This window comes from Pangasianodon hypophthalmus, chromosome 13 (genome assembly GCF_027358585.1).
Source record: "Pangasianodon hypophthalmus isolate fPanHyp1 chromosome 13, fPanHyp1.pri, whole genome shotgun sequence".
Classification (NCBI taxonomy): Eukaryota; Metazoa; Chordata; class Actinopteri; order Siluriformes; family Pangasiidae; genus Pangasianodon; species Pangasianodon hypophthalmus.
The window spans coordinates 19,745,376-19,773,078 of record NC_069722.1 but is presented as its reverse complement, the minus strand read 5'-3'; the positions used below and the strand labels follow the sequence as shown (position 1 = coordinate 19,773,078).

Genomic DNA, 27,703 nt, shown 5'->3' with positions numbered 1-27,703 from the left:
GGCAGATATTCCAGCAGCTCCTAATGTTTCCAAAGGTCTTTTGTCAGCCTCTCTGATAAGTTTTCTCCTTGTCCTTTTATTTATTTTGGAGGGACATCCTGTTCTTGGTGATGTAACTGTGGTGTCCACTTGTTGATGATGGCCTTCACGGTGTTCCATAGTACAACTAATGTTTTGGAAATTTTTGTACCCTTCTCCTGATCGATATCTTTTGACAGTGAGATCCCGTACATGCTTTGTAAGCTCTTTATGGACCATGGCTCCAGCAAAATCCTACAGAAACACCTGATCTTTATGTGGTGTAAATCAGAATAACTTCACTGATGACCCATTATAAAAAGGTGCACTCTTATACAGCCAGGTTATAGTAAGTGTTTCCTTTTTCAAATTTGTTTCACAGGAGGGGATGAATGAGTCCCATGGTTCCTCACTCACATTGGTCATCACCACATTGTTTACTTTCTTATTTGCATGAGGATTAACTCTATTTTATTGCATTGCCTAGCACTGCTTGACCTTGACCTTGCCCATGGCCATATCTCTAACTCTCAGTAAAAAATGAACAACATCTGGGCTTGCCTCTTTTTCTCAGCAAAGCACTTCTGGTGTAAACATGGGGTGAAATATTATCACTGATAATCACTTTCTTTATGTCATCTCACATGACATTACCTCTAGAAACCTTCACTGTTCAGCTCTAGAACAAAATTTTTTTTTAAATAAATTAGTCCAAATCATGCAGCGTCCTTCAGATTGTACTGAACTTTGGTTAGAATCTAAAGCACTCAACACTCTTTCTGTTTGTGTGTGTGTGTGTGTGTGTGTGTGTGTAGTGTGGGTTCTTCAGGCGGGCGCTTTATTTCCGGACCATGCCCAAATACCATGGAGTGAAGATGTGTAAGGAGCAGCGCTTCCTAATTGACAATGCTAGCAAAAAAAAGCACTGGATTACAAACTGGACCGACACACCGCAATGACTCCATACACACACACACACACACATGCACACACAGCTGAGGTGAGGTATCCACACAGTATTACTTGGTCCAGTGAGAGGCGCAATGACCACGCACAACTCCAACACGTTATTTATATTATCATTGTGCAAACTGCGTGACTAGCTACACATTCCCTAGTTACACACTCCATTTTATCGGCTTTGTTGATTGGTTTAGTTTAATCACAAACTATTTAGATGTGATTTATTAAAGGGTATGACACACTGGTATCTATAAAATTTGTCAAAATGTACAAAAGGGTAATGCATAGCTAAAAATAATAGTGGCAGCCATCTTCAAGCCAAATCACTTCTTTCCTCAGCACATACGTTGGTGTCACTCCACACGAGCATTAGACTCAGGTTGGAGGTATCACCTGGAGATTTGAGGGCAGAATTGGTTAAAAAAAATTTTTGGATGTCAATATAATTCCAGTTTTATTTGTATATTTTGATATATATTTTATATTTTGTGCAAATCAAATGTTATTGTGATTATTTAGGAATGCAGTTTGCAAAATGCTGAACTGGTGGCTATAAGCTCTCCTTGTAGCTTCAGTGCGTCTAATATGAATAAATGTGCAGTGACTCGGGAGGTTGTGTATTCACACCCCAGCTGATGTGAGTTCTGCGTTACTGTATGAGTGTTGACGTGTGTGTGTGTGTGTGTGTGTGAGAAAAAAATAACGTTGGACAATATGAGCTCTATGTTAGCATAGGGCCCTATTCAGAGTTGACGACTTAAGTCCGAAAGTTACATCAATATTTAAGCGGGGAAAGTTATGCGTATTCAGAGTTCGCTTACGCAGCTGCTTAAGTCTGTTTTCTGGATTCCTTGTTCAGATAATGCAAAAGCGTGCAGTCCACGCTTCTGAGGTTGCCAGATTTTTCCTGTGTAGATACGCCCGAGACAAGCACTTGCCTTTAACCAGGGATAGAAAATGCGGACTAAGAAAAGAAATAGTATTCTTTTTTAAAAGCAAGAGATTATATAAAAATAAAAAATAAAATAGACTAATATAATATAATATGAATGACAAGATGCATTTACATGCAGTAAATCTGGTATTTTTCTGCGTGAATCATCCGATAATTGTAATTATCACATTAATCACTGCAAATTGGGATTAATTTAACAATATGGCTTCCACCATTGTTATGCGTAAGCTTATAAATTAGCACTTGATCCAGTATATCTTATTATTTTGCATTTTAGTTTTCTATTGTGTGCCAAAAGTTACTTGTGTGCACAAGTAAATACTTGAAATACGTGAAATCCATGAAAAACTTAATTGAGGTCATGAATTCATAATGTGTGTGATGTAATCTATTTTACCACACTTTTAATTTGATATTTTGGGTTGTCAAATTAATACAATAATGCGTTTATGCTTACAGCTCATTTTCTGTGTCATTCATAATTTAATCTATAAAAATGTTGTCCTCAAATTAAGCAACGTCACCGATGTCCTCTATGCAAAAAACTTTGCATGCACTTTAAAGACACGATACTATTAATGAATTTATAGGATCATATCATATTTATATTTAATATTGGCCTCAAATGACATTCCATTGTTTTTTTTTTTAGGGGATTTACAACCCAAAACATATATTTCAGCATGACATATTGTTATTACAGCAAACTGTCAGACAATGGCGCTGAACTTTAGAATTGTGCGTAACTCCGCCCCCGCATGAGTAACCCTGGTGTAACTTCGGAATAGCATTTAAGTCTGTCTTTAAGTCTGCCAATGTGCACAGTTTCACTACTAAATCCTCACTGTGAGCGTCTCAGCTCTGAACATGGCCCATACTTGCCAAATGGCACATAATAAACTTGTAATTCGATTATTTTGCATAGTTTCTTTGTGTGTATATGTGTGTTTAAAAACAGCAGTGCCATCTCCTTATCTTTGAGTGTGAAATAGTCCTCATTTATAATGTTCATCTTCTTGAATGATAAGGTTTTGTTTTTTTGTCTTACCTCAGTTGTTCTATTTGAGTTTTATTTGAGAATTGTGTGTCAGCCACATCTTTACAATGTTACAGTAATGCTGTGAAAGTGTCCTTGTCGACGTCCTGTCATGGGTCGCAATAAGACGATGAATGTAGGATTGTTTAACGGTAACACACTCCAGTGAGAACGGTGAGAACAATGTAGCTGAACCACCAACTACACTTCCTACAGTAGCATCAGTTTGCTAGCGTCCTATCAGCTTGCTAGCGTTCTAGCATGCTACTTAGTATGATTACCATAAATAATAGTCCAAGGTGTAATGAATGTAGGGGTTGGGTTGGCATCAGACAGGCAAACAAATGCATCATCATGCTAACTAAATTACTGAGTGTCTAGCATTCTAAACAGCTGGTGTGTGAAGTGAATTTTATGCGAGGTAGCCAGCTTCCTAAGTGGCTTGCTTGCTAAAACGCTAGAGCGTTAATTAGCTGGTGGACAAAGGCGAATAAAAGCAAATATTGGAACACCGCCCAGATTTTATCTTTTATGCAGTAAGACCAAAAACATCTGTGATGTGCCATATTCCAGGTAGTTTATTGTTCTAAAACTTTTAACCCTTTATCTTGCAGTAGGATTACCTTGCAGTAGTGTCTCTACTTGTCTTATCTAAAATGTCTTTGCCCCTTGTTTTATATGCTAACTGCATTAACATGTTAGGTTACACATAACAAATCAATATTTCATACAGTCTGTGTGCTATATTCACTGCCAAAACACAATGATCATGTTGTAACTACTACCTTTTTTCAGTGAAGATGGACTTTATGATCTATGTTGTTAAATATCCCTATATCAACAAATCACTTTTCTATTTGACTTTAGTACAAAAAATCTGTGTTTTGTATTATGATTTATTTTTGTATTTAAGATCTTTTGTAAATGACATAGGTAAAGTTTAAACATTTGTTTTATTTTTTTTGCATTTTTGAAGTTTTAATGATTGCCTTAATTTGAATATCTTTCTACTTTCACTTTTTTGTGAATAGTTGACATTAAAATCCAGTATTGTACAAATTTCTAAAAGTGAATTAATCTATATTATTATTATTAGGGGGCCAAGCACCGAAGGTGTGTAGGCACCCTATTTTTATTCTACCTTTTCTTCTTCTTCTTTTTCTTCTTCTTCTGGCTAGGTTGTCTATGGCAGCCCATACAACCATCTGGTAAAAAGTTGTGAAATTTGGCACAATGATTGGGGAGGGTCTTAGGAACATTCTGACCAAATTTGGGCCAAGTGCTGCCAATGCTGTAGCGCCACCATCGGGTCAAAGTTGGACCTAATTTGGAAGTACGTTTATGGTCATAACTTTTGATCCTTGAGACATCCCTTTGATTTTCTGCCATCTTGGATTTTGTCAAAAATTTTGTTCAATCATCACCAAATTTGGCACACATCATCTTCAGAGTAAGCCTCACAAAAGGTCAAAAGAAATTTGATACTCCAACAGTTTGCCTGTAATGGGCCACCTCACGACAGCAAAGCTGCCAAACAGGAAGTGAGACTGTATCTCTGCAGTGACTTTGTGCAGTGACACAAAACTTGGTAGGCATCTTCAGGACCATGACCAGAGGCTATGCAAGAAGTTTCATGCCAGTGCCACCTACTGGTCAAAAGTTACAATAACATGCTTAAAATTCTTAGAAATTACATCTAAGTGCCTTTTTTGCTCCAAATTTTGTCCAATCTTCACCAAATTTGGATCACATAATCTTGAGACCTGTCTAAACAAAAATTATCAAAGGAACTTTGATATTCAAAAATGTTCTCCCATAACGGATGATAGGATGATAGGCTGTATCTCAGTAAGACATTTGCTTATTGTCATGAGATTTGATCTTCAGGACCTCACCCTAACGTTCCCAAAAATGTTAATGACTGCGCCACCTGTGGACAAAAACTGTGACAACTTCCATAATTTTACTAATTAAATTTTAAGAATTTGTGCTAAATTCACAGTTCTACATTCCACTGCCTAAAGTTATGGCTCTCCTTTCCTGTGATTGTTTAGGCAACAATTAGAGCGTTTCTGTGAATGTGTGACTCACCGAATCTGGGTGCTTGGCCCCCTAAAATGCTGCTTGCAGCTTTTATTATTATTATTATTATTATTATTATTATTGTTGTTGTTGTTGATGTGGTTGTTATTATTGTTGTTTAGTTGTGTGTAACAGTATAAATGAATACATCAAATATTTCTACAGTTTTAAAAATGAAAGATGTGAAGATATAAACGTGTAGTTGTTTTTGTAGACCTTATTCTCTGAACTACATATCCACCAGAACAACACTGGATCCTCTTATCCAATGAGACACCAGATGTTTATTAGCAGATGTATATTTAGTTCACTATGTAATCTGACAGTTGCTGGATTTATAATCAAGCAAACTTCTTTTTTTATTTTGCAAGAATGAAAAATAATATTGCTAAAACATCAACTGGCTGCACAACTGAGTTAGCTAGCTAGTAATAGCAAACTTCTGGTTTGATTATTTTGAAATCTGCACACTACCAGTACTAAGCAACATTAGTACTCAAGGCAGGCCAGACCTGCTGTCTTGGATAGTTTTCTGTGTTGAGTTTACTGACTTGAATTGAATTTAGATTTTTAAAACATTCACTGTCAGAATGACAGACACATTAAAACCAAGAGCAAGGTAAACTAACATGTTAGTATGTTAATTAACTGATTTGCCAATAGGCTAGAGTACAAAGTGTCTGGTATGCTGAATATCTAGCAGCTGGTTTATGAAGTGAATAGCATACTAGGTAGCCAGCTTAATAAGTGGAGTGCTAAGTAGAGTGTTAAGCAGCTGGTGGGCAAGGGCACAATCAAAACAAAATTGGAACGAGGCCCAGATTTTATCCTTTATGCAGCAAGCCCAAAAAAATCTCTGTGATGTGCCATAACTGACACCTTTTCCAGGTAGTTTTTTGAAAACATGTAATAATTGTATTTTATTACTCTGAGAGAAAAATATTTCTGGTAATAATGTTTTGGACTGTAGTGAACTTTTGTCTAGAGAAAATGAGGTACCAAACAAAGCCAGTGATTGTAAGCTTTCTGTACATGCCAAACATATCATGCTAGCTTACTTGAAAATTAGCAATAAATGGCTGTACATTTAGCCACTATCTCAGGGAAACAAATGTGACCATATTCCAAGTAGTTTCAAACATTTCTAACAGACAATATTTAAACACTTGACTGCCTTTACACCAGTGTCATCCAGGGTCAGTATGGTGTAGCACTATGTTGTTTATGGAAAATAAGGAAAGAGTTTTTAGCAGATTTTTAAACCTGTTTAGAAGGATTTTTTGTGAATCTTCTTTTGCGAATTTTTTGACTTGAAGGCTACTGCATCTGATAAATGAACATTGCCAGCAGGGATAGTCCTGATGCAATGTTTGGCTGTTCCCCTGCAATTTTTGTGTCATTAATATTTCAAAAATATGATATACAGGGAATAACAAATATAAACGTGACCATATTGATCAATCTGTAGTACGTTTCTGAATAATTGAGAGACCTGATTGAGAGGCAAAAAAAAGTCCCAAAAACAGATTTGGTTGAAGTGTGTGAGCATGCTAGGAACCTCCTAAAAATCTGCAGAAAGTTGTCCTCATACACCAGATGGGCAAACAGATGGGGAAAAAGTAGGCTACTGTATGGAAATAAGACATAATCTCGTGGGTCACATGGTGACGCAGCTGCTAGTGTTGCCACCTCACAGTTCCAGGGTCTCTGGTTTCATCCTAAGCTTGGGAGTCTGAGTGGAGTTTTTATGTTCAACCTGTGTTCATGTGGGTTTTCAGCAGGTTCTCCAGTTTTCTCCCACTATCCAAAAACATGCCAGTAGGTGGATTTGCTACTCTAAATTACCTGTAGGTGTAAATGAATGTGTCAATGTGTGTGTGTGGTGGCCTACAGTGGACTAGCATCCAATCCAGTGTAAATTCTCCTGCCTTGTGCCCAGCTCTGTCTCCATTGCAGTCCTGATCAAAATAACTGAAGGTTAATGAAGATGAATCCATGAATGAATGCAACACATGCATTCTTAAAAATGAGCTCCCAGTAACGATCAAAGCTCCTGCTCCCGAATGATGCAGTAGAAAAGCTTTTCCCTATCATCAGGAGATCACACGATTGAATCTCAGCGATGCCACATCCATCCATGGCCCGGAGTGAAGGAAGCAAAATTGGCTGTGTAACGGCATTACTTTCTCTGCCCTGTCAATCACAGCAACACTAGCCAATCATGGGAGTCTGTGAGCTCATGTATGCAGAAGAGGGTGGATAGCGCTTTCCTCTGACTGTGTTACAATGCCATGGGATGGAAAGAGCAGTTTGAAAATATATAGTTGCATGGCTTCATGTGTCTTGAAAGAAGCAAGTGTTGGCCTTCACCCTCCCTATTTGATAGTTGTCCTACATTAAATGAGAGCTGGATGGTGGTTAGGAATTTGCAGGTGACCAAGTTAGGGAGAAAATAGGAGAAAAAACCCTTGTTACAAGTTATACTGATATACAGACAACAGGAGCTTGTCTTTCCATATTGTAGCATTGTATGTATATGTAGAATTTTTTTTACATAATTTCTATTACAGTGTCCTGTTATTTATTTCAATTAGCCATTTCAATTTGCTATTATTACAGCATGGCTTGCTATTTTAGCAGTAGAAAAAGTGTTTTTCTACCAACCTTTATGGTAATATAATTTTTTTTTTTTACGCACAAAAATCCTCCATATGCTTTAGGGTAGAAACATTACCCAAAATTGGCAGGGACAGAAAATGATTGACAGCCAGTTTTAACCTGTGATTGGCCAATGCAATTTTTTTTCCAAAATGTATCAATGTACAACAAATGAAGCAAAACAAGATACAAACTTGTACATCAGAACTGAGCAGAGCTTATATACCATGAGTATACATGAATAAACAAATGAAATTGTAAGACTGATACAACAAAATCTCAAATGCGCATGTAGTATATACCCACATGTACATATACACATACACATACACACACATTTCCATACATCAAATAATAGAAAAGAAGATGAATATAAAATAAAAATAAAATTTAAATAAATAAATAAATATTTCCAAAAAATTTCCAAAAAATCTTTCCAAAAAATTAGGTTATTCCTGCAATTTCAAATAAACTCAACTTAATGGTATTGTTATGTTCCATAACTCTTAATGAACTAACAAATAACTCCAGTTCACTTAAAAAAATTTTTGAAAAGAGGTTGAGTCTTGATAAATCTGGCTTCATGTATAAAGATTTTAGAATTAATATGCAGTTTACAATATAATCATTATTTGTGTTCTCCACTATAACTCCAAATAATACATGTTTACTTTCCAATCCACAACTTGACTGACAGCCGGCGGTTAGGTAATTGGTTAAAAAGCAATAAAAGTCCCGCCCACGGCTTTCTCCAGCCTGACCCTGCAGCATTCCCATACTCCGAGCAGCGTAGTGCGCATGCGCAGTAACAGTTCGCGTCCTAGCCTAGCTGCGCCCTCTGGCGTCCACAAGCACGGCGGCTTCTCGGTTTCTCAGCGGCAGCTTTTAAACCACACCAGCGTCTTATTGATCCTAAAGACGCTTCCGGAGTTCCCTACTCTGAGCTTTTGCTTTCCTTTTTATTTATTTTTTGTTTTTTTCAAACGCTAAATCCTTTGACACTACTTCACATCCGCAGCTGAGCAGCGCTGTGAATATGGACTAAACCCAGAATGCAGCACGCTTGGGAATTCATTATTATTTTACACATTAATGTCATCGTTTCCGAAGGTAGGACTGTTCAATGTGATCGATCTGCACTCTTTATTCTCATGCACTTTCTTACCTAAAGCTTGCTCCTGGGCTCTGATGACTCAGTGTGTTCTGTAGAAGATGGATGAATATTCATGAGTAATTCTATTTGATTGTTTGAGCTTCTTAAGCCTGTAGAAGCCCAGGACCAGTGTGAGGTGCCTAGTACTGTAAAAGAGTTATTTAATAAAATAATTAATTAAATAAATAAATAATCTGCAGTCCTTCTATTAACTCTTAATGATCAAATTATTGAACTAATTTCACTAAAGTGTTGTCTGATTGTCAAACCTGTACTGCCCTGATGATTTCTGTTCACATATTGTTTGTTTATATGTCATAATGTGTAATTTTAATATTTTCCAGCACACATTATTATTATTATTATTATTATTATTATTGATGTTGTTGTTTTTATTATTATTGTTGTTGTTGTTATTGTTGTTCTTGTTCATTCTTCTTATTATTATTATTGATGTTGTTATTTTTATTATTATTGTTGTTATTGTTGTTCTTGTTCATTATTATTATTATTATTATTATTAGCGATGTTGTTTTTATTTATTTATTTATTCATCTATTTTTTTTAAATTATTATTATTATTATTATTATTATTAGTGATGTTTTTATTTATTTATTTGTTTATTTTTTAAATTATTATTATTATCATTATTATTATTATTATTATTATTATTATTGATGTTGTTGTTGTTGATGATGGTGTTCATTCATCCCGCTAGACAGAGTTACAGTGTCTGCTCTTCAGCAGCTGCTCATTTGAACCCTGTGCTTTAAGTACTGTAGAACTGACCCCTGCCAAACATTCCACGACAGCTAAGTGCACAATGATTTAGTCCCTAGGCAGAAAGGTGACACTGGGCCTGATTACAGACTATTACAGACTAGTTAGAGTTATTACAGAACTGTTACAGACAGATATGTGATCATTACAAACGAACGTTCCAGTAAACATCATAGAAGATGAGCAGAGAAGGCTGTGGCTACAAAATATTCCAGACCAGTGCTACGTAATTCCTCCAGACAAACGCTACAGACAAGCGTAACAGACTGGCAATACAGAATACAGACATGTAACAGATGAGGGCTACAGACCAGTGGCAGCTGGTGGTTTTTGGTAAAATTGGTTTGGTTAGAATAAGGGAAGCACAGCTGTCTCTTACTGAAGTACATATCATTGTGTATTCTGTTTTATCTGGTTTTGTCTATTGGCTTGGCCTCCTGTTTAATTCTCAAGCTTTCCTCATAAGTACGAGCATGAAAAGACTACCAAAATCAGGTCGACACAAATAATAGTTTAAAAATAAAAAAAACTAATGCAAATAATCAAACATATCAATATTCATCAATTACAATAAAGTGATAAAAAAACAAGCTATGCTAGTTGTGTAAAACTGTTATGGATTCGGTTACTAAGCGGCTGCTGCATTTCCAGGCACGCTGTGAGCCTGACTAGTGATGATAAGTTTAATATTTGAGATGTCAGTCATGTTCATTACAGATTCAGTGATTGACAGTTGGTTACGAGGTTCAGCGCCTTTGAGAGAGCTGAGTGCCTCTCTCAAACATCTTATGGAGAAGCCGTGCATCCGGGCAGGACAAGCGATGAGCGCACTGTCCAATAAACATTGAGAGAATTTTTTTCTATGCTAAACAATGAAGCCGTGTGCCCGTGAGGTACCCAGTGTCCAGTGTCACCCAGAAGAATATGGATTCCCTTCTGGTTCCTCGCAAGGTTTTTTCCCTCATGTCGTCTCAGGGAGTTTTTCCTTGCCATTGTCGCCTCTGGCTTTAGATTTGGGATCTAAATCTAAATCCATATCTGGATGTATGTAAAGCTGCTTTGTGACAATTTCCATTGTTAAAAGTGCTATGTAAGTAGAATTGAATTGAATTGTCTCAGTCGTCCACTGGGCGTTAATCTTTTCTCCCATTAAAACATAGCGTACTTCATTCTCCTATAGAAGCCCATAGAAGCCATGCTTCACTGGGTTTCTGTCGGCGCTGTTTCCGGGGCTTCAAAGAAGATTTTCATGCAGGCTGCAATGTCTACCGAAAACACTTTGCGTTACATTCGAACAAGCCCGATATTGAAGTGAGATATTTGATGATTTTATTTGCTAAAATAACAAAGTTCACCAAGCGGGATGAATAATATAGACACATTTCTCCATTTACTATAGAAACATTTCATTGCCACTGAATGAAATTTTAAGGGAGGCCGGGCTTCCCGCGTAGACTTAAAGCAATCTACGGACATGTGTCACAGATGATTGCTATAGACGAAGTGCTACTGACAAGCATCACAGATGAATGCTCCACACGAACATAACAGACAAGCGCTATAGACAAGCATAACAGCTCATCTGTTGTGTTCGTCTCTTACAGTTGTCTATAGCAGTCGTCTGGGACAGTTGGGAAAGCTGCCTCCTATCTCCTGCTATTTATCACTGGAAAATAGACATTTCTAGCTGCTTCTGATTTCTGCCACTCACCCATAATAAATAAACTGTAATACCCGGGTTGAACAGTTATCATGCTTTGAATTTGCACCACTCTTTCCATTTTTTTTTTTTTTTTTTTGCAGCACAGCCTGCATCCTCAATGCCTCATGATGGATGGTGGGCTTATAAAGATGTCATAGAAGGAAGTTTTATTCCAGGTAAGAACACAAGCCTAATACTAGACTTCTCACCCATATAACTGTGTCAAAACAGAGGGAGAAAGAAGAGCTTTCACACAGCATGTGTTTATTTGGGTCAGCGCTCGAATGGATTTGCTGTGACGTCAGTTATATAAATCGTGTGAATAAGTGAATACTGATGAATAAATCAGCTTTGCACGCTTTTATTCAGAAACAGATTTTTGTTTAATTAATCTAGAAATTTAATCTGTGTGTAATAGGACCCCGATTCAGTGTTAAGCTGTGTTCTTATCATCTGTCCGTTACTATCCGTTTCACACCTCATGCCTCACCTAAGAGAACATGATGCTTTTGTTAAAGCATCTGATTCAAAGCACAATCTGGAGCAGATGGCAGATGCAGTGATGTATGACAAACACACCTGATTATTTCATTTACACTGTGTTTATACAGGTCAATCCCACTGACACAGAAATCTGTTTAATAAATCTAGGACATACACAGCATAAAACCACAGAAAACCAACACAGCGTAAATATCCACGCCAAAGCATAAGAACATAAGAAATCTAAATTACGGTTCAGTTGCAGCATCAAAAAGCATTATATATATTATATAACTTTTTATCATAATGTCCATTATGTGAAAAGGCTCCAGACTCAGGAACTGGGTCTATTAAATGCGGGCTTGTTGGTCTGCATAATATCCATGTATCAAATTTAGTTGATTTAGTCAACAAAACAAAATGTAGGATACTTCTTTAGGTTCTTGCAGATTTAAGAATTTATATAAAGAAATGTTATAGATGCCAGTTTAGCATCAATGTATCTATTACATTAAGATGTGCAGTATAGGTCTTGAAAGGTGACATACACACTCCTGAAGATCAGGGCAAGTGTACAGTGGAACGGGTGAGAATAATGATGGGGGGTGGGGCTAAAGCAGAACAGGTGAGAATAATGATTGGAGATGGGGCTAAACCAGAACAGGTGAGAATAATGATTGGGGGTGGGGCTAAAGCAGAGCAGGTGAGAATAGTGATTGGGGGTGGGGCTAAAACAGAACAGGTGAGAATAATGATTGGGGGTGGGGCTAAAACAGAACAGGTGAGAATAATGATTGGGGGTGGGGCTAAAACAGAACAGGTGAGAATAATGATTGGGGGTGGGGCTAAAGCAAAATAGGTGACGATAATGATTGGAGAGGGACTAAAGCAGATGAGGTGATAGTTATGATTAGGGTGGAGCTAAAGCAGATCAGGTGAGAATAATAATCCTAGGGCGTGGCAAAAGCAGAACAGATGAGAGTAGTGATCTGAGGCAGGGCTGAGGCAGAACAGTTGAGAATAGTAATCTGAGGCAGAACATGAGAATAGTGATCTGAGGCAGGGCTGAGGCAGAACAGGTGAGAATAGTGATCTGAGGCAGAACATGAGAATAGTGATCTGAGGCAGAACATGAGAATAGTGATCTGAGGCAGGGCTGAGGCAGAACAGGTGAGAATAGTGATCTGAGGCAGAACAGTTGAGAGTAGTGATCTGAGGCAGGGCTGAGGCAGAACAGTTGAGAGTAGTAATCTGAGACAGGGCTGAGGCAGAACAGGTGAGAATAGTAATCTGAGGCAGAAAAGGTGAGAATAGAGATCTGAGGCAGAACAGATGAGAATAGTAATCTGAGGCAGAAAAGGTGAGAATAGTGATCTGAGGCAGAATAGGTGAGAGTAGTGATCTGAGTCAGGGCTGAGGCAGAACAGGTGAGAATAGTGATCTGAGGCAGAACAGGTGAGAGTAGTGATCTGAGTCAGGGCTGAGGCAGAACAGGTGAGAATAGTGATCTGACGCAGAACAGGTGAGAATAATGATTAGGACAGGGCTACAGCAGAATAATGATAAGAGTTTTGGGCTAAAGTAAAAATATTGGTCAGAAGTAGCTAGAGAAAACAGGAAATGTTAAGGATTGTAAAGGTTTGATAGTGATTATATACAGCACTACTGTTTGCATGACTTTGATGTTGTGAAATCAAACAGAGCGAACAATGCTGGAATGTTATCCGCTGTGTTAATCTGTGTGATTGGATCTCAAATGTACAGAAGCGGAATCACTGCACTGTCACTATTCTGGGAAAGCCATAGTTTATATAGGTCACTGAACACAAACACATACTTATGTGCTTAAACATCTGTAAGAGATACTGAGTGTGTGATACAAAATAGTAATTTAGCACAGAATATACACAATTTCAGCTTTGTGATCTTTTGGGTAAACACTGGAGGTGAATGAATGAAAGAATGAATAATAGGCTTTCGCAGCAAGGATATACATTTTTTGGTGCCTTGAAATTGTTAAATTACTACTTTTGTTCCATTTTCTATTTTTTATTTATTTTTTATTTTTTGTTATAAGGCACAAATTTTAGCAGACTAAAAAACTAAAGCATGATATGTGGCAAGAGGGCAGAAATCTTTCATTCAATATTCAGAAATTCAGCAACAGGAAATGTAAGCAAGCATGTAGTAATCATGAAAAGCAGCCGAGCAAAGAAACCATGGAACCATATGGTACTATATAAGAAATAAAATACCTACAGCCTAAAAAAAAATAAAAATTTCTGCTTTCAGCACAGTGTGTTTTCCTAAACTGATGACTGGCATCTAAATCAGTGATTATGAAATATAATAGCATGTTTATATATGCAAATGAAAGTTGATTAAAATGAATCTAATAAACGCATATGATGTAATTAGATGAGGCAGGACACCATAGGCCACGTAAACATCATCACAAATGCCTGATCATCAGCAATCCACTGTGGACATATCTCAAAGACAATCTGCTATGTGCTATACAGGCCACATATAAACACTGTGTGTGTGTGTGTGTGTGTGTGTTACAGTTCCCTCTTTTTGGGGATTGGTGAACTCTGCTTGGAAGCTTTGCTCCGTTGGGAAAAGACAGTCGCCGGTGAACATCGAGACCCGCCGTCTGACTTTTGACCCCTTCCTTACCCCTCTACGCATCACAGGAGGAAGAAAGGTAAGTCCGATGCATCAAACTGTGTGTAATCCTGTAAAAGAGTAAGACCACCAAATGTGTGTGTGTGTCTTGGTAAGTAACTCACTCATGTTTATCAAGCTGACAATTATACACAAGGAGGCACTATTAAGCTGTGGTTAAAAATGATTATAATAATTACAGATTCATAGATTTATAGATTTCAGCATAGAATAGGAATGCAACTGGTGTCAGTACCATGTGATCAGAAGACTTTCCACAATGCTCCGTACGTGTTCGTTAGTTTTATACACGCATTTATTTATTCCTACTTAGTACAGCTACAATCAGACATGTGTGTTGAAGACTTTGAGCAATATCAACCAATGGATTGAGACGGATTGAAAATATGATGATAGGCTATAAACAAGCTGTGTGCAGTTTCATGCTGAACACACGAGATTCTTCTTGTTGTATTTGAAATCTTTCTTCTGGGGTGGAAAAAATGTTAAATTAATTACATATCTGAGGGGAACTTTAATCACTCTTTAATGGTTTTATTTATATTCTCAGCTTTCACTTAGAATGATTAGACTCCATCAACACTTACAGCCATGCATTAGATCAATTTATTTCTATTTTTTTTCACCAAGAGCATAAGAGAATAAGTATGATCACTGGAGCAAAACCTATAGCAACTACACATTTTTCTATATAATTTTACATTGCATATGTATAAGACATATTATAAAAGTTAACAAAATAAGTTTTTACTGATTAATCTCTGTGATCAGTGAAATGTTGGGCCAGCTTTTGATTTTTGGAACTGTCCCATGAAATGCATAACGAGTGGTTATCCTACATATCACGAATAAAACAAATGATTTCATCTCAATCTGAGCGGACTTCATGATGAGCTGCATTGATGATGAGGCTACGTTTTATCTTTTTTAAGTGAGTTTCGGCACTTCTGTCTGCCTGACTTGACTACAAATTGACATCGTCTTCAAGTTGCTCAGCTGATCAGATAAAAGACTTTCTTATGCATTTCTTCTGCATCTGTCTGAGTCTCGCTTATATGTGATTATATTCTTGTCTTTTGCAGCAACCAGCCCATTCACTATTTAATATCCTAAGCAAAAATATGTCCATTATGCTAAGCTGCAATTAATGTTAGTCAAGTAATTATCCCATTGTTCAACGCTTGATCATTGTCGCGTGGGATCATATAAATCTGTTTTCATATTACGGCAAAGGCAGCTACATAGCCCACATGGTCATACATATTCATAACCCAAGTGCAAATAAGCATACCTACGTACACCCTCCAGCCACACACACACACACACACACACAAACAACTTTTGTTTACACTTCTGATACCTCAGCACACACCCACTAAAACAATTCTTTGCTTAGTCATGGTAGTTGTTGTTAATTATTTAGTACATTCACATTGCTCATCTTCAGCTATTAACCTTTTGTTTGTTTTACTGTTAGAGCCAGTTTGCATCGATAATAATAATTATTCTCATTATCTCAAAAATACTTCTGTTATAAAATAAAAAAAATACCTTTTTATTAGAATTAACTGACTTCTTAAATCAGATGCATCTGACAATAATGTAAACAATAGGTTCATATTAATGCGCTTACATTTTAGTGAGCACTTCCGGCTCATGCACAGGGACCCCAGTGTCAGCACTTTTGTAAACGTGAATACGTTTTCCACCACGGGAAAGTCTTCAGGACGGAGGAGTTTGCGCTTTCATTTGGTTAACATGAGAAACTGGATTTATTTTGTCTTAGTCAGTATAAAGATAAAAGACTGGCTGGTGAGGGGACAGCTGTTTACAGCTGCTATAATGTAAACTATCACAGGAACTGCTTTTGAGGACATTTCCACAACGTTAAACGTAACTATAAACTGCTAAAAAGTATGAAATGTCATGCTTTAATAAATAAAAAATTCTAATAGCTGGACCAAAGCTGTGGTATAGAAGGAAGAAGGAAAACATTTCAGGTTGCACAATTCATGCTGTCACTTGTGCTGTTTTAAGAAAATACTCAACTTCACATCAGGCACAGCCAGCAGTGTAACACAGTCACTGTGATTGACAGGGGAGAGAGTTTGCCGTCCCTCCCACCCAGAGAGCATGGCCAATTTTGCTTCCTTGGATCCCAGATTACTGTGGAATTGTCAGGATTCAAACACCTTCAAAACCCTGTTTCTGCTGATGAAAAGGCGAACGCTTTTCTGTTGTGCCACTTGGGAGCCCTTTTGTGTATTAATCAACATCGTTATTGTAATCTCTCAAAGGAATATGATGGATTAAACAGATCTTGGTAGATTTAAGGTCTGCACACTGTTTTAGAACAGATTGTATCTCGTTTGTTTATCAAAGCTGCCTCCTGCCCAGTGAAACACAATGAGAGCCTTTCTGATGGTGTGTTGAATATCACGGTACAGCGTGAAGAACAGTTACCAGCACCAGTATGTCAGTAAGTCAGTTGTGTGTGGATAGATTTGTGTGTGTGAGTGGAAATAAAGTGTATATTCATCTTCAGCATGAAAGTTATGACACCATTTTATCAACATTGGTGTAGTTCATCCCAGCGTGGCTGTCAGTGTTGTTTCTCTCTGCTGTCAAGTGAAATCACAATCACTGTCAGTTCAGAGCTGAATTAACTCACAACTCATTACATCAGCACTGCAGTGGGTTCTGTTCCCTCTGCAGCTTTATTCAATTTCATCCGAAGTGACAGTGATTACCACCGAAAGAATATTATGCAAAGTGAATTTGCTGAATTTATTGCTTCCTCTTGTGTGTGGGTTTAGCCTGGGGGCCCACCAGATTTCTGATGGCTCCGAAAAAAAGATAACAGAAACAAAGAAACAAATTGATTTGTTGCGCACGTCACTCCCTTCCAATCTGTTTAAGCAAAAAGTAATTCATCTTCCGAGTGCAGCTTGTGTGTGATGTTAAAGAGTGACCAATGATATTCTCTGTGGCCACCCCACAACTGATAAGTTGACTGATTTGTATTGTACAAAAATACTTTGACAAGTTTAATTCTTTGTGACATCACTCTTGCCCATTGACTTATGTTGATATATGTTACATGTTTTTAAAAATTGCACACAAATCATTTTTACAGCACAAATCAGCACAAACAAATGTGAATTTGAACTTCCCTGAGATACACTGAAAGCGTATGTAACAAAGAGCCCTCAGGGACAGAATAAGACCATGGGTGAATAAGACAAGTGGTGGTTTGAACCCCAGAATGCATAGGAAAGGTGTGAAGTTGGTGGATGAATGCCTCAAGAAATATTGTGCATATTCTGCCTGCTCCAATCCTGCTGGTTGTTAAAGCAGTATGCTCTGAGGAACCTCCCAGTCTCCTGGTTGAGCCATTCCATTTGCCCATTTGACTGGGGTGGTACCTGAGGACAGACTGACATTTATGGTAAGCCTCTTGCAAAATGCTTCCAGACACAAGAAGAGATTTGAACACCACAGTCTGAAACAATGTCCTTGGGGAGAATATACAAGTTAAACATCTCTTTAAATAATACCTCGGCTGTTTCCGTTGCTGTGGATCACTTGGCAAGGGGAATGAGACAACAGGCTTTGGAGAAATGATCTATAATGGTGAGAATGATTGTGAGAATCTCCACTACATTCTCATCTGAGGGTTTGTGAAATTCACATTCACTCATCGCCTCCCCTGATACATGTCAGGTTATAAGCATTCCATAGTTCGAGCTTAGTAAATCTTAGCCCCTCTTACCTACTCAATGGAAGATGGGACCTACGACAATGGATTCCGATATTTGACAGTGACAGCATTGAGGCTTTGGTAATCAATACAGGGTCTGAGTCCTCCATCATTCTTCTCCACAAAAAAGAAGTCTGCAGTGGCAGGAGATGTGGATGGATTTATGTAGCCTTGCGCCAGGGCTTCAGAGATGTATTCTTCCATGGCCTTGGTTTCTGGAAGGGATAGGGAATAGGCCTGACCACTAGGAGGAATTGTGCCTGCTAGGAGGTCTATTGCACAGTCCCAAGGTTGAGATGGTGGTAATATTGATGCTTGTGACTTGCTAAATACCTCTGCAAGGTCTTTGTAGGGTTCTGGGATGGACTTCCTATATGGGTAGAGAGACTTGGCAGAGACAAACAATGATCAAAACAAGCTTCACTCCAGGTGATGAGTTCACCTTGTTTCCATGAGATTATAGGGTCATGAATGGATCTTGTGAGAGTTTCACCATGAATACACCATAAAGTTTCTGTCGTGAACTAGCATTGAGGCTGGCGCTAGGCAGAAGGTTGCCCAACAGTTGACCCTGAGATAGAACAGCTGATTCAAGTTTGCAGCGTCCTGCTAGATCCACTTTGTCAAGCAAAGCCTTCTGTAGCAAAGAGCTCTCTGGGACAGAATAAGGATCCATATGAGAGATGTTTAATAAGCAAAGCCTGAGTAAAAAAATCCAGTCCAGAGTCATTATCAAAATTAGATAGAGTAGAGGGCAGAGAAATCCAAAAAAACAAGATCCAAAGAGAAGTCGAAATTTCAGCTCAGGGATCAGAAAAAGCATCAAACCAGAGGCGCTAGGCAAAAGGCAAAAAAAGGCATTGAGATAAGGAAAAAAGGGTTGTACACAAAAGTCTGTCCAAAAGAATCAAGGCACAGAACTTACACATAAAATGACAATGACAATGACAACAAAAAAAAAAAAATTCGAAATGCAGAGTTGGGTGCCCTCTGGCACTCTAGAAGAGGAATGTCCAGGCTGGATATTACAGCATGCTTCAAATCTATAAGACAATTTTTATACAACAGTTATTTAAAGTCCACTGCCACGAGTGCTTATATTTAGTATAACTGCATTGAGACATTTCACTCCACTTAACTACGTTTGCCAAATAAAATTCCACTTCCTAGTTTGAAATGGTTACTACAGTAGTGCTAGATTGAGGGAATCATAGATAGCTTTAAATACCAGTCTATTTTGGCACAAAATCTGCAGGCCAACTGCAGATGAAGAAAAAATTCACCTTCCAGCATGATAACAACCTAAAGCACACATCCAAATCAATAAAGGGATGGCTTCAGAAGAAGAAGAAGATCAATGTTTTGAAAGGACCCAGATCTAAATCCTATCGAAAACCTGTGGAAAGGCTTGAAGAGGGCTGTGCACTGGTTGATCCCCTCTCAATTTGATAGATCTGGAATATTTTTGCAAGGAAGAGTGGAATAAAATTGCCAAATCAAGATGTGCTATGTTGAGTTGTGCTTACCCAAAATGACTGTATTAAGCAAAAGATGCTTTAACAAAGTAATATTTAAGGAGTGTGCAACCAGGTTATTGTAAGTTTTTTGCTCTTTTTTCCCTAAAATGTTCTTATTTGTTTTTCCACTTGAATTTTTTTGGTTGCTATATCGCATTAAAGGTGGAAAAATACCTGACGTGATTTATCTCTGATTCATTTTTCACATCACAAAAAACAAAAGCAGTTTTAACTTTTTATATCTGCTGTGTATATCTATCTATCTTTCTATTTCTCAGATCAGTGGTGTGCTGTATAATACAGGGCGTCATGTGATTCTACGTGTGGATGGCTCTAAGCGCGTGTGTGTGTCTGGCGGTCCCCTGAGTTACACGTACACACTGCAGGAGATCAGACTGCATTTCGGCAGTGATGACACACACGGCTCAGAGCACCTGATCAACGGGAATGCCTTTCCTGGAGAGGTGAGGCAGAAACTGCACTAGATATGTGTCTTAAAACACAGAGAATGGAATCTTTTCTGGGATAAATCATTGTAATTATTTTTTTTTTCATGCTCAGTGTGTGAGAGACTATGTGTATTACATATAATGCACTGTGAAAGCACATCTGCTACTGAAAATATGTGGCGTCTCTATTTTTAAAAATAAAAATATACACAGCACACAACTTGAAAATTTAAGCGGAGAGTGAACACACTGAGAACAGCAGGAGACGATAAGGCTTAAGAGATCAGGATTAAGAGGATTTGCTCCGAGTTTATGAAATGATTACACTGCAGTTACACGCGCAAATGTAAGCAAGACCTATCCATCAAACCACAACACGGAGGAGGCACTCACACTCAGCTTCTTAACACTGCATGTTTATTAAGACAACACACAGTCGCATTGCATCAGCATTAGATCAGCATTATTTTAGGCTTTAATTAAAGCAAGGATTATCTAACACTCTCAGTTTTAATGTACGTCAGGCTGTCAATCCAGCATGTGATGCTGCTTATAAATAATAATAATAATAATAATGCTAGCAGGGGGCAGCAAGTGACCACAGTAATTTCCCAATGATTACAATTTTTTTAATTTATTAATAAACAACACATTGTGCTTTTTAACCCCATTATTAAGTCCATTACTATTACTGGTATAATTATTACTGTCATGTAATGCTATCTTCACTCATATATAGCGTAAGTTGTTCTGTGTGTTTCCTCAGGTGCAGTTAATCCACTATAACCAGGATTTATATTTAAACTACAGCGAAGCAGAAAAGAGCCCGCATGGCGTCGCCATTGTCTCTCTCTTCATGAAGGTCACAGTTCAGCATTTACATAACACACTAGTATAACTCATTTATATACTGTAATAATTTACAAGTCCTATATCGAATTATTTTTAGGCATTTCTGTGATATTCCAAAGTCTGTTAAACATAAACACACCTCAAGTGACAATCATGTCTATATATGTTTAGTAAATTGTTATGCATTTCTGAAATTTCTGATGCACAAACCTGTTTTTTTTCCTGTCATTCCTCACTAGTCATTTACATTTATATTTATATTTGCAGCATTTAACACACTCCCTGATCCAGAGTGACTTAAAAAACATAGATCAGGTGCTAATGATGCTAAAAGCTATTTGTACAGCAATGAAACTAACCCTACAAGTTGAGGCATTTTATTTATTTATGTATTATTTATTACTTAAGTTGCTCCTGAAGTTGAAATAGGTGTTTTAGAGCTTTTTGTACCTCTCTTAGTGTTATAGACACAAATATGATAGTATATCTAGAATAAATACAAAAATATTGCTTTGAAGATCATTTAATTTTTAATAGGTTCTCACTTCTGGGACAATGATTAAAATTTTTAATGACTCATTCTGTACTCATGTAGATCCAATTAAATGCCCTCTATAATATACTAGTGTATATATCCCTCCTTCACAAACATTAATAATGGCAGGGGTGGGTTTCGCTCTGCAGTAGTAGCTCATTAGCAGCAAACATGGTTCCTCTGTGTGTTTTTGGCTCTGTCTTCCCACTTACTATTCCCTTTTCCAGCCAGCCCTTGGTTGAGGAAAATATGGTTAAAGCTATATACAAATAATGCTAATTGTTTTGCTATAAATCTGCATTCGAATGCATCAGATGCCTCCCAGTGATGACCCTGAGGCTCTCGGTGACCATAAGTGCCACCGACAGTCGACTTTGGCTCTAACATGTAATTCCAAAAACACACGCCGTCTCGTCAAGTTGACAGGTGTGGGTAAAGGCGGCGTGGAGAAATCCTCCACAGTTGAAAAAGCTGTTCACTCTTCTCCATATTTAACCCATGTGCTAAGCTACTGTCAGGTTTGTTCAGATTGCCCGGGGGTGTGTTGTATTCTGAACGAAATTGGCTGTTGTGTAAATCAGTCAAGCACTTCAACACGCAAGACAAAGCTCTTAGCTGTTTAAACAGCCAGGGGAAGTTATACCACCATGGTACCAGGACAGAGTCTTCATGCAAGTTCTCCTTGTATGTTGAGGGTCAAGCTTGGCTTGTAGCTCGGAGGGAATATGATGCGGCTGGGCGTTTGTTAGCTGCCTTCTGGTAGCTCTGGGCAGGACCATTTTTTTTTTCCTCTTTGCAGTCAGTGTTTTAAATTGGATTTGTGCAGCTACAGAGAGCTAGTGGTGAGAGTGCAGCAATGGGGTGATGAGGGAGAACCTGGGAAGATTAAAAATAAATAAATAGATAAAAACAAGTCATGCAGCTGCATTCTGGATCAGTGTGGTGGCACAGCAAAGATGACCTGCCAGCATTAATCCTAGTCATTAATATTCGTAAAGCAAAACATTCCCTAATATTCATTACCTTACTAATAGCCTTCTAAACAAAGGGAGAACCAATTTTGCATGTCAATACAAGAAGATGTCTTCTTTGAAATGAGATTTATAATCTGTTGCTTTGTCCAAACCTAAGCATAAATATTCATTAATTAATGTCATGAAACCAAGAGCTAAAGTCGTACTGAGGCGTTTTAATGCTGTCCTGATGGAAATGAGCTGTTCTTATTAATGTCAGGGAAATGCCAAATACAAGCTTTATCCAGGTGTTATTGGAGGTTTAGCATTGGAGGAATAAATGAATTTATTTTCCGCTTTGCATCAATGGCTTGTTTTTCCCAGGCCCCTTTCCAGACTCATTATTCTGAACTACGCGTATCATCCTGAATCACATACTAGCATACTAAATAGTATGTAAAAATAAAAAAAAAGTGCACTACCAGCTGTTACTTTGTACAGAGGAGTAGCTTTCTTCTCAGAAAGATTATAGAAACAATTTGAGAATTACCCTGTTTTGTTGTGCTGTGTGTTAATTGCTCACCATGCGCCAATTACAGTGAGTTATTTAAATGTTTCTTCTGTGACTCAGATGCATGCGCTGCATGTCAATGGGCTGATCACAGGAGGTTATACAACTGAATCTCTCGTGCGACGGAGATAGTTTAACAACTGCTGTTGTAATCATAAAGACTGCTCATATACTGAACATCCTTCCAACAGATTTAGTACTGATTTAGACTTTACTATTCGACACCTGGATACTCTTATGATTTGTTATGTGTCACCCAGAAGAGGATGGGTTTCCTCTTGAGTCTGGTTCCTCTCAAGGTTTCATCTTCAAGTTGTCTTCATGTCAGTGCGGTTCTCCTTGCGCTGTCACCTCTAGCTTGCTCATTAGGGTCTATATCCAGCTGCTTTGTGACAGTTTCTATTGTTAAAAGCACTATACAAATAAGATTGAATTGAATTAAATGCTGTATAACAATAGGGAGACATTCTGACATTCATGGATGAACTGTAGACAGCACACTAGGTACAGATTTCACATTTTCTCTTGTTGCTGTAACTTTTTGACGAGGATAATTCGGGTGACTATCACTCATTAGCATCTAAATTAGTGAACAAATAAATGCCTTACCTGTTCAGGAGGAAAAAAAGCTAAAAAAAACTTTTTCTTCTTACAATGTAGTACTGGACTCTTTCACCCTCTCACTCCTTTATGTTTACACTCTCACTCCCTCATACTCCTTATCGTCTTCAGCTCCAGCCAGTCATTGTGTAGCCAGACTTGTTTTGTGCCTAATGTTTTGGGTGTGATGACATTTGAAATATCTGAGCTTGTGAATGACATATGCATACAAATTTCCCACTATTTCCAATCTGACACTCCAGACACAAACTGCAGCTTTAAATAAGAATAACATATCTATATAACCGTCACACTAAATATTCTTTTCTGAAAAGTACGAGCATGTCCACCTTTTCAAGCGCTCAAGAGAAAATGTCTCGTGCTGTACAGATGTCAAAGCGACAGTTTTTGTGTTGTTCTTAAGAGACTGACAATGGAATTAGTTGGTCTAAAATACCAGTTGTCATGTTATATAACAGCTGATGTGGTAGCCTACTTCATATATACACAGGACTGCATATGGTATATGCAATTTTATGTTTTGGCTTCTATGATTTAGACTAATATTATGTATGACATTTTTAAGTCGTGTTAAGGTATATAGTAAGGCATAGTCAGGCGTGAGTCAGCGATCGAAACATTATTTTATTTAGTGCCGGAATGCTGGATTGTCTAAAATGGTCTGCCTTAAACAGAGTGACTGTACTTATGCTCTCAGTCTGTGACCATAATCTTACACTACTGCATCTGAAGTGCACTAATAACGAAAAACGAATTCTCTGAAACTGATGTATTTAACATGAATATGACACTTGATGCCACTGCATTAAAGTGTTCTAACTGGTTGTGTTTCGTTTTTTTCAGATATCAGAGCCCACTAATCCATTTCTCCTCCGGATGCTGAGCAGAGAAATTATCACTAGAATAACGTACAAAAGTAAGAATATTTTGTTCATAAACTTCTGCAGCTTTAACACACTAAGAGTGCAAAAAAAACATAAAAATATTTTTATTATGTATGTATATATATATATATATATATATATATATATATATATATATATATATATATATATATATATATATATATATATATATATATATGTATATGTATATACAGTATATTCTATTTACTCTGGATTGCTTGGATATGTTTTTTATGAAGTCATCCCTGGTTGGCTCCTGATTGGTTGACTCCTTCTATAGCTCCACCAACTGGTCATGATTATTGTTTATTTCCATTAATTATTAAATATATCCAGTGGATGCACACTTCACTCCTCAACCCATTAGGGTGGAACTTGCCATACTAAATGGCACTGACTAAACGCAAGCATCACAGAATGATTGACTGTCTTATTTTTTTAAACACATGATTAACTATTGAGCGATTACTAAAGCATAATTTACATCACAAGCAGAACGAGTAACTAGTAAAGTAGAACACTTGAAAGGTCAGAAACATTGTATTAGTCATGTGCAGCTGGTTGAACAATGTTATGCGTGACAAGGCAACACAGTAAGCTTCCTCGATGTTCTCTCTGTCACTGTGCTTTCGTTGCATACTGAAATTAATGTTGTGCAGGCTGGGTAACTTCAGTTGTTTTGTCATAATGATCACAGTCCCTTCAGTGTAGTGAAACCAAAAAAACCCACAAACTTCTCCAGGAACTATGTAGATTAGAAGTGTTCCACAACTCATTGTTTGTGGTCTTGCAAAAAGTACCTATTCTGGAGTAAGGGCTAAAATCAGCCATGGTTGTTTTGGTGGGATTGAGTCTTGGGACAGGAGGACTATTAAACACATCCATGCTTCCACATAGAAACAGCCCAGACAAATACATATGCTTATACATTGGCAATATTCAGTTTACACTGAGACCAATTACCATCAGGTTAAAAATAATTGGGGAAAGTGACCGAGTAGTGGAGCAAGAGTGAGAGTAAACCAGTTAATAGCCACATGATGAGAACAGAGTCTTTAAAAAGCTGTTGTAACTCGTTGCAGATGATGCATATGAACTTGCGGGATTGGATCTGGAGGAATTGTATCCTGAGACTTGGCGCTTTATAACATATGAAGGCTCGCTGACGGTGCCACCATGTCTTGAAACGGTCACATGGATCCTGATGAATAAACCTGTCTATGTTTCACATATTGAGGTGAACCATAAAGTGATGACATAATGGCTAAGGCCTGTTACATACACTATACAAACCAACATGTGCAACAATGCAAGCGGCGTTCCTGACCTACGCGCCACGCATAGAATTTGCACGCGTCCATTATTTAATAATGTGTCGCATTGTTCCACACTTTGCCCATAGAGTCGCTATATACAAACATGGAAATATGCAAAGTCAAAGCAATGTACAAAATTTAACTTTCCTCCACAGTAGCCATTTCAAATCTCTTTTCCGCAGTTGCCTATACTTTGCTGCCTCTTTGCAGGTTAGCTGTTTCTGACTCTAGCAGTGCATCAATTTGTGCATTTGCAGTCACGTTTGTGCATTTGTGTAGAATATGTAAAAGGCCTAACATTTTCAGACATTATCACAAGCCTGTTGCATGATTTAAACCTTTTCCAATCCTAGCCTGCATTTGAATTTGATAATAATGTACTGCCAAGACATTTCAACTGCTGCTCTCTAAATATGCTTATGTATGCCTTCTTACTTGTGTGTGTATGTGTGTATGTGTGTCTATGTTTGTAGCTGCAGTCTCTGCGTCTCCTCAGTCAAAATGCAGTGTCTCAGATCTTCCTCAGTTTAAGTGATAACTATCGGCCACAACAGAGCCTAAACCAGCGCTGCATACACACCAACATCAACGTCAACACTCACACACACCAGTGTGCTAATACACTCAGGACACACTACAGGGGTATGTGTTACACACCCACTGCAGTACGCATTGCAATATTAATATCATTAAACACTATCTTTATAATTGTTTGTGTTTTCTTTGCAGTGAATGAGTGGCTGCTGAAATAACCCCTGTGATAAAATGGTGTGTGTGTGTCTTCTGCAAAGAGACAGAGGCGAGATGACTAAAGACACAGACATATTATTTTACTGTGTATTATGATTAAATAAAGGCACTTTGGGAGGGAATGCTCTGTGTCTGTCTGAATCAGTGTATAAACTCCACTTTATACAAAGGACACAAGATATAGTCAGCATCATTGTGCACTATTATGTAGTGTGAGGCCTTCTTACGACATGCCCTATTATGCTTAATGGATTTGTGGTAATAAACTAACATAGACATTTACTGTCACTGCATAAAGGTATTCTGTGCACTGTTCTGGCTTATACTCCCCAATGCATAGAAGACATAAAGCCATTATTTGTCACATACATTACAATGGAATTCTTTTTTTCCCCCCCAGTTTGGTAGAAAGATTGGGTCAGCCATGATACCTCATCACTGGAGCAGATAGGGTTAAACACCTGCTCAAGGTCCCAACAGTGGCAGCTTGGCAGTGCTTGAACCCCTGACCTTCTGATCAGTCACCCAAAGCCTTTAGTCATTGAGCCACCACTGCTGATTACAATGAGCTTACATAATAATAAAAAATAGAATGGCTGTCTATGAAAACAAGGAAGAAAATTTATTTGTGTATGCATGTGCAAAGTTAAAGACATACATACAATTGCACTTATGTTACAATCTCACACTCTTCATTGGCTTGTTGTGGTCACACCATACTCCTGTGTCTTCTAGGATTCATCCCAGTCTCTACGCTTGTTCAGGGGAAGGTAATATGGATATATATTAGGCACTCAGTTCTCTGGTAATGGAAACGGTTATGGCTAGCTACACTATATGGCCAAAAGTATGTGGACACCTGACTATGACACCCATGTATCAGCCTTCCCCAAAATATTGCCACAAAGTTGGAAGCACACAATTGTCTAGGATGTCTTTGTACTTTGTGGCATTA

General features: G+C 37.8%; 2 protein-coding genes across 3 annotated transcripts in view; both read left to right on the top strand.

The window, feature by feature from the left end:
- Positions 1–1,845, top strand: part of itga3a (integrin, alpha 3a) — a 48,169-nt gene extending 46,324 nt beyond the window's left edge. For both annotated transcript variants that reach the window (XM_053239336.1, XM_026916671.3), the window contains one exon: positions 834–1,845. The gene's annotated coding sequence lies outside the window, so the exon portion shown is untranslated. The remainder of the gene's footprint in view (positions 1–833) is intronic.
- A 6,667-nt stretch (positions 1,846–8,512) lies between these two features.
- ca10b (carbonic anhydrase Xb) lies at positions 8,513–26,870 on the top strand. The gene is made up of 9 exons (XM_026916904.3): positions 8,513–8,822; positions 11,450–11,524; positions 14,399–14,538; positions 20,075–20,260; positions 21,012–21,107; positions 24,621–24,693; positions 25,765–25,919; positions 26,472–26,640; positions 26,728–26,870. Exons 1-9 carry the CDS (start codon positions 8,765–8,767, stop codon positions 26,748–26,750), a joined length of 975 nt encoding a protein of 324 aa, XP_026772705.3. The 5' UTR covers positions 8,513–8,764; the 3' UTR covers positions 26,751–26,870.
- The last annotated feature ends 833 nt before the right edge of the window (positions 26,871–27,703 follow it).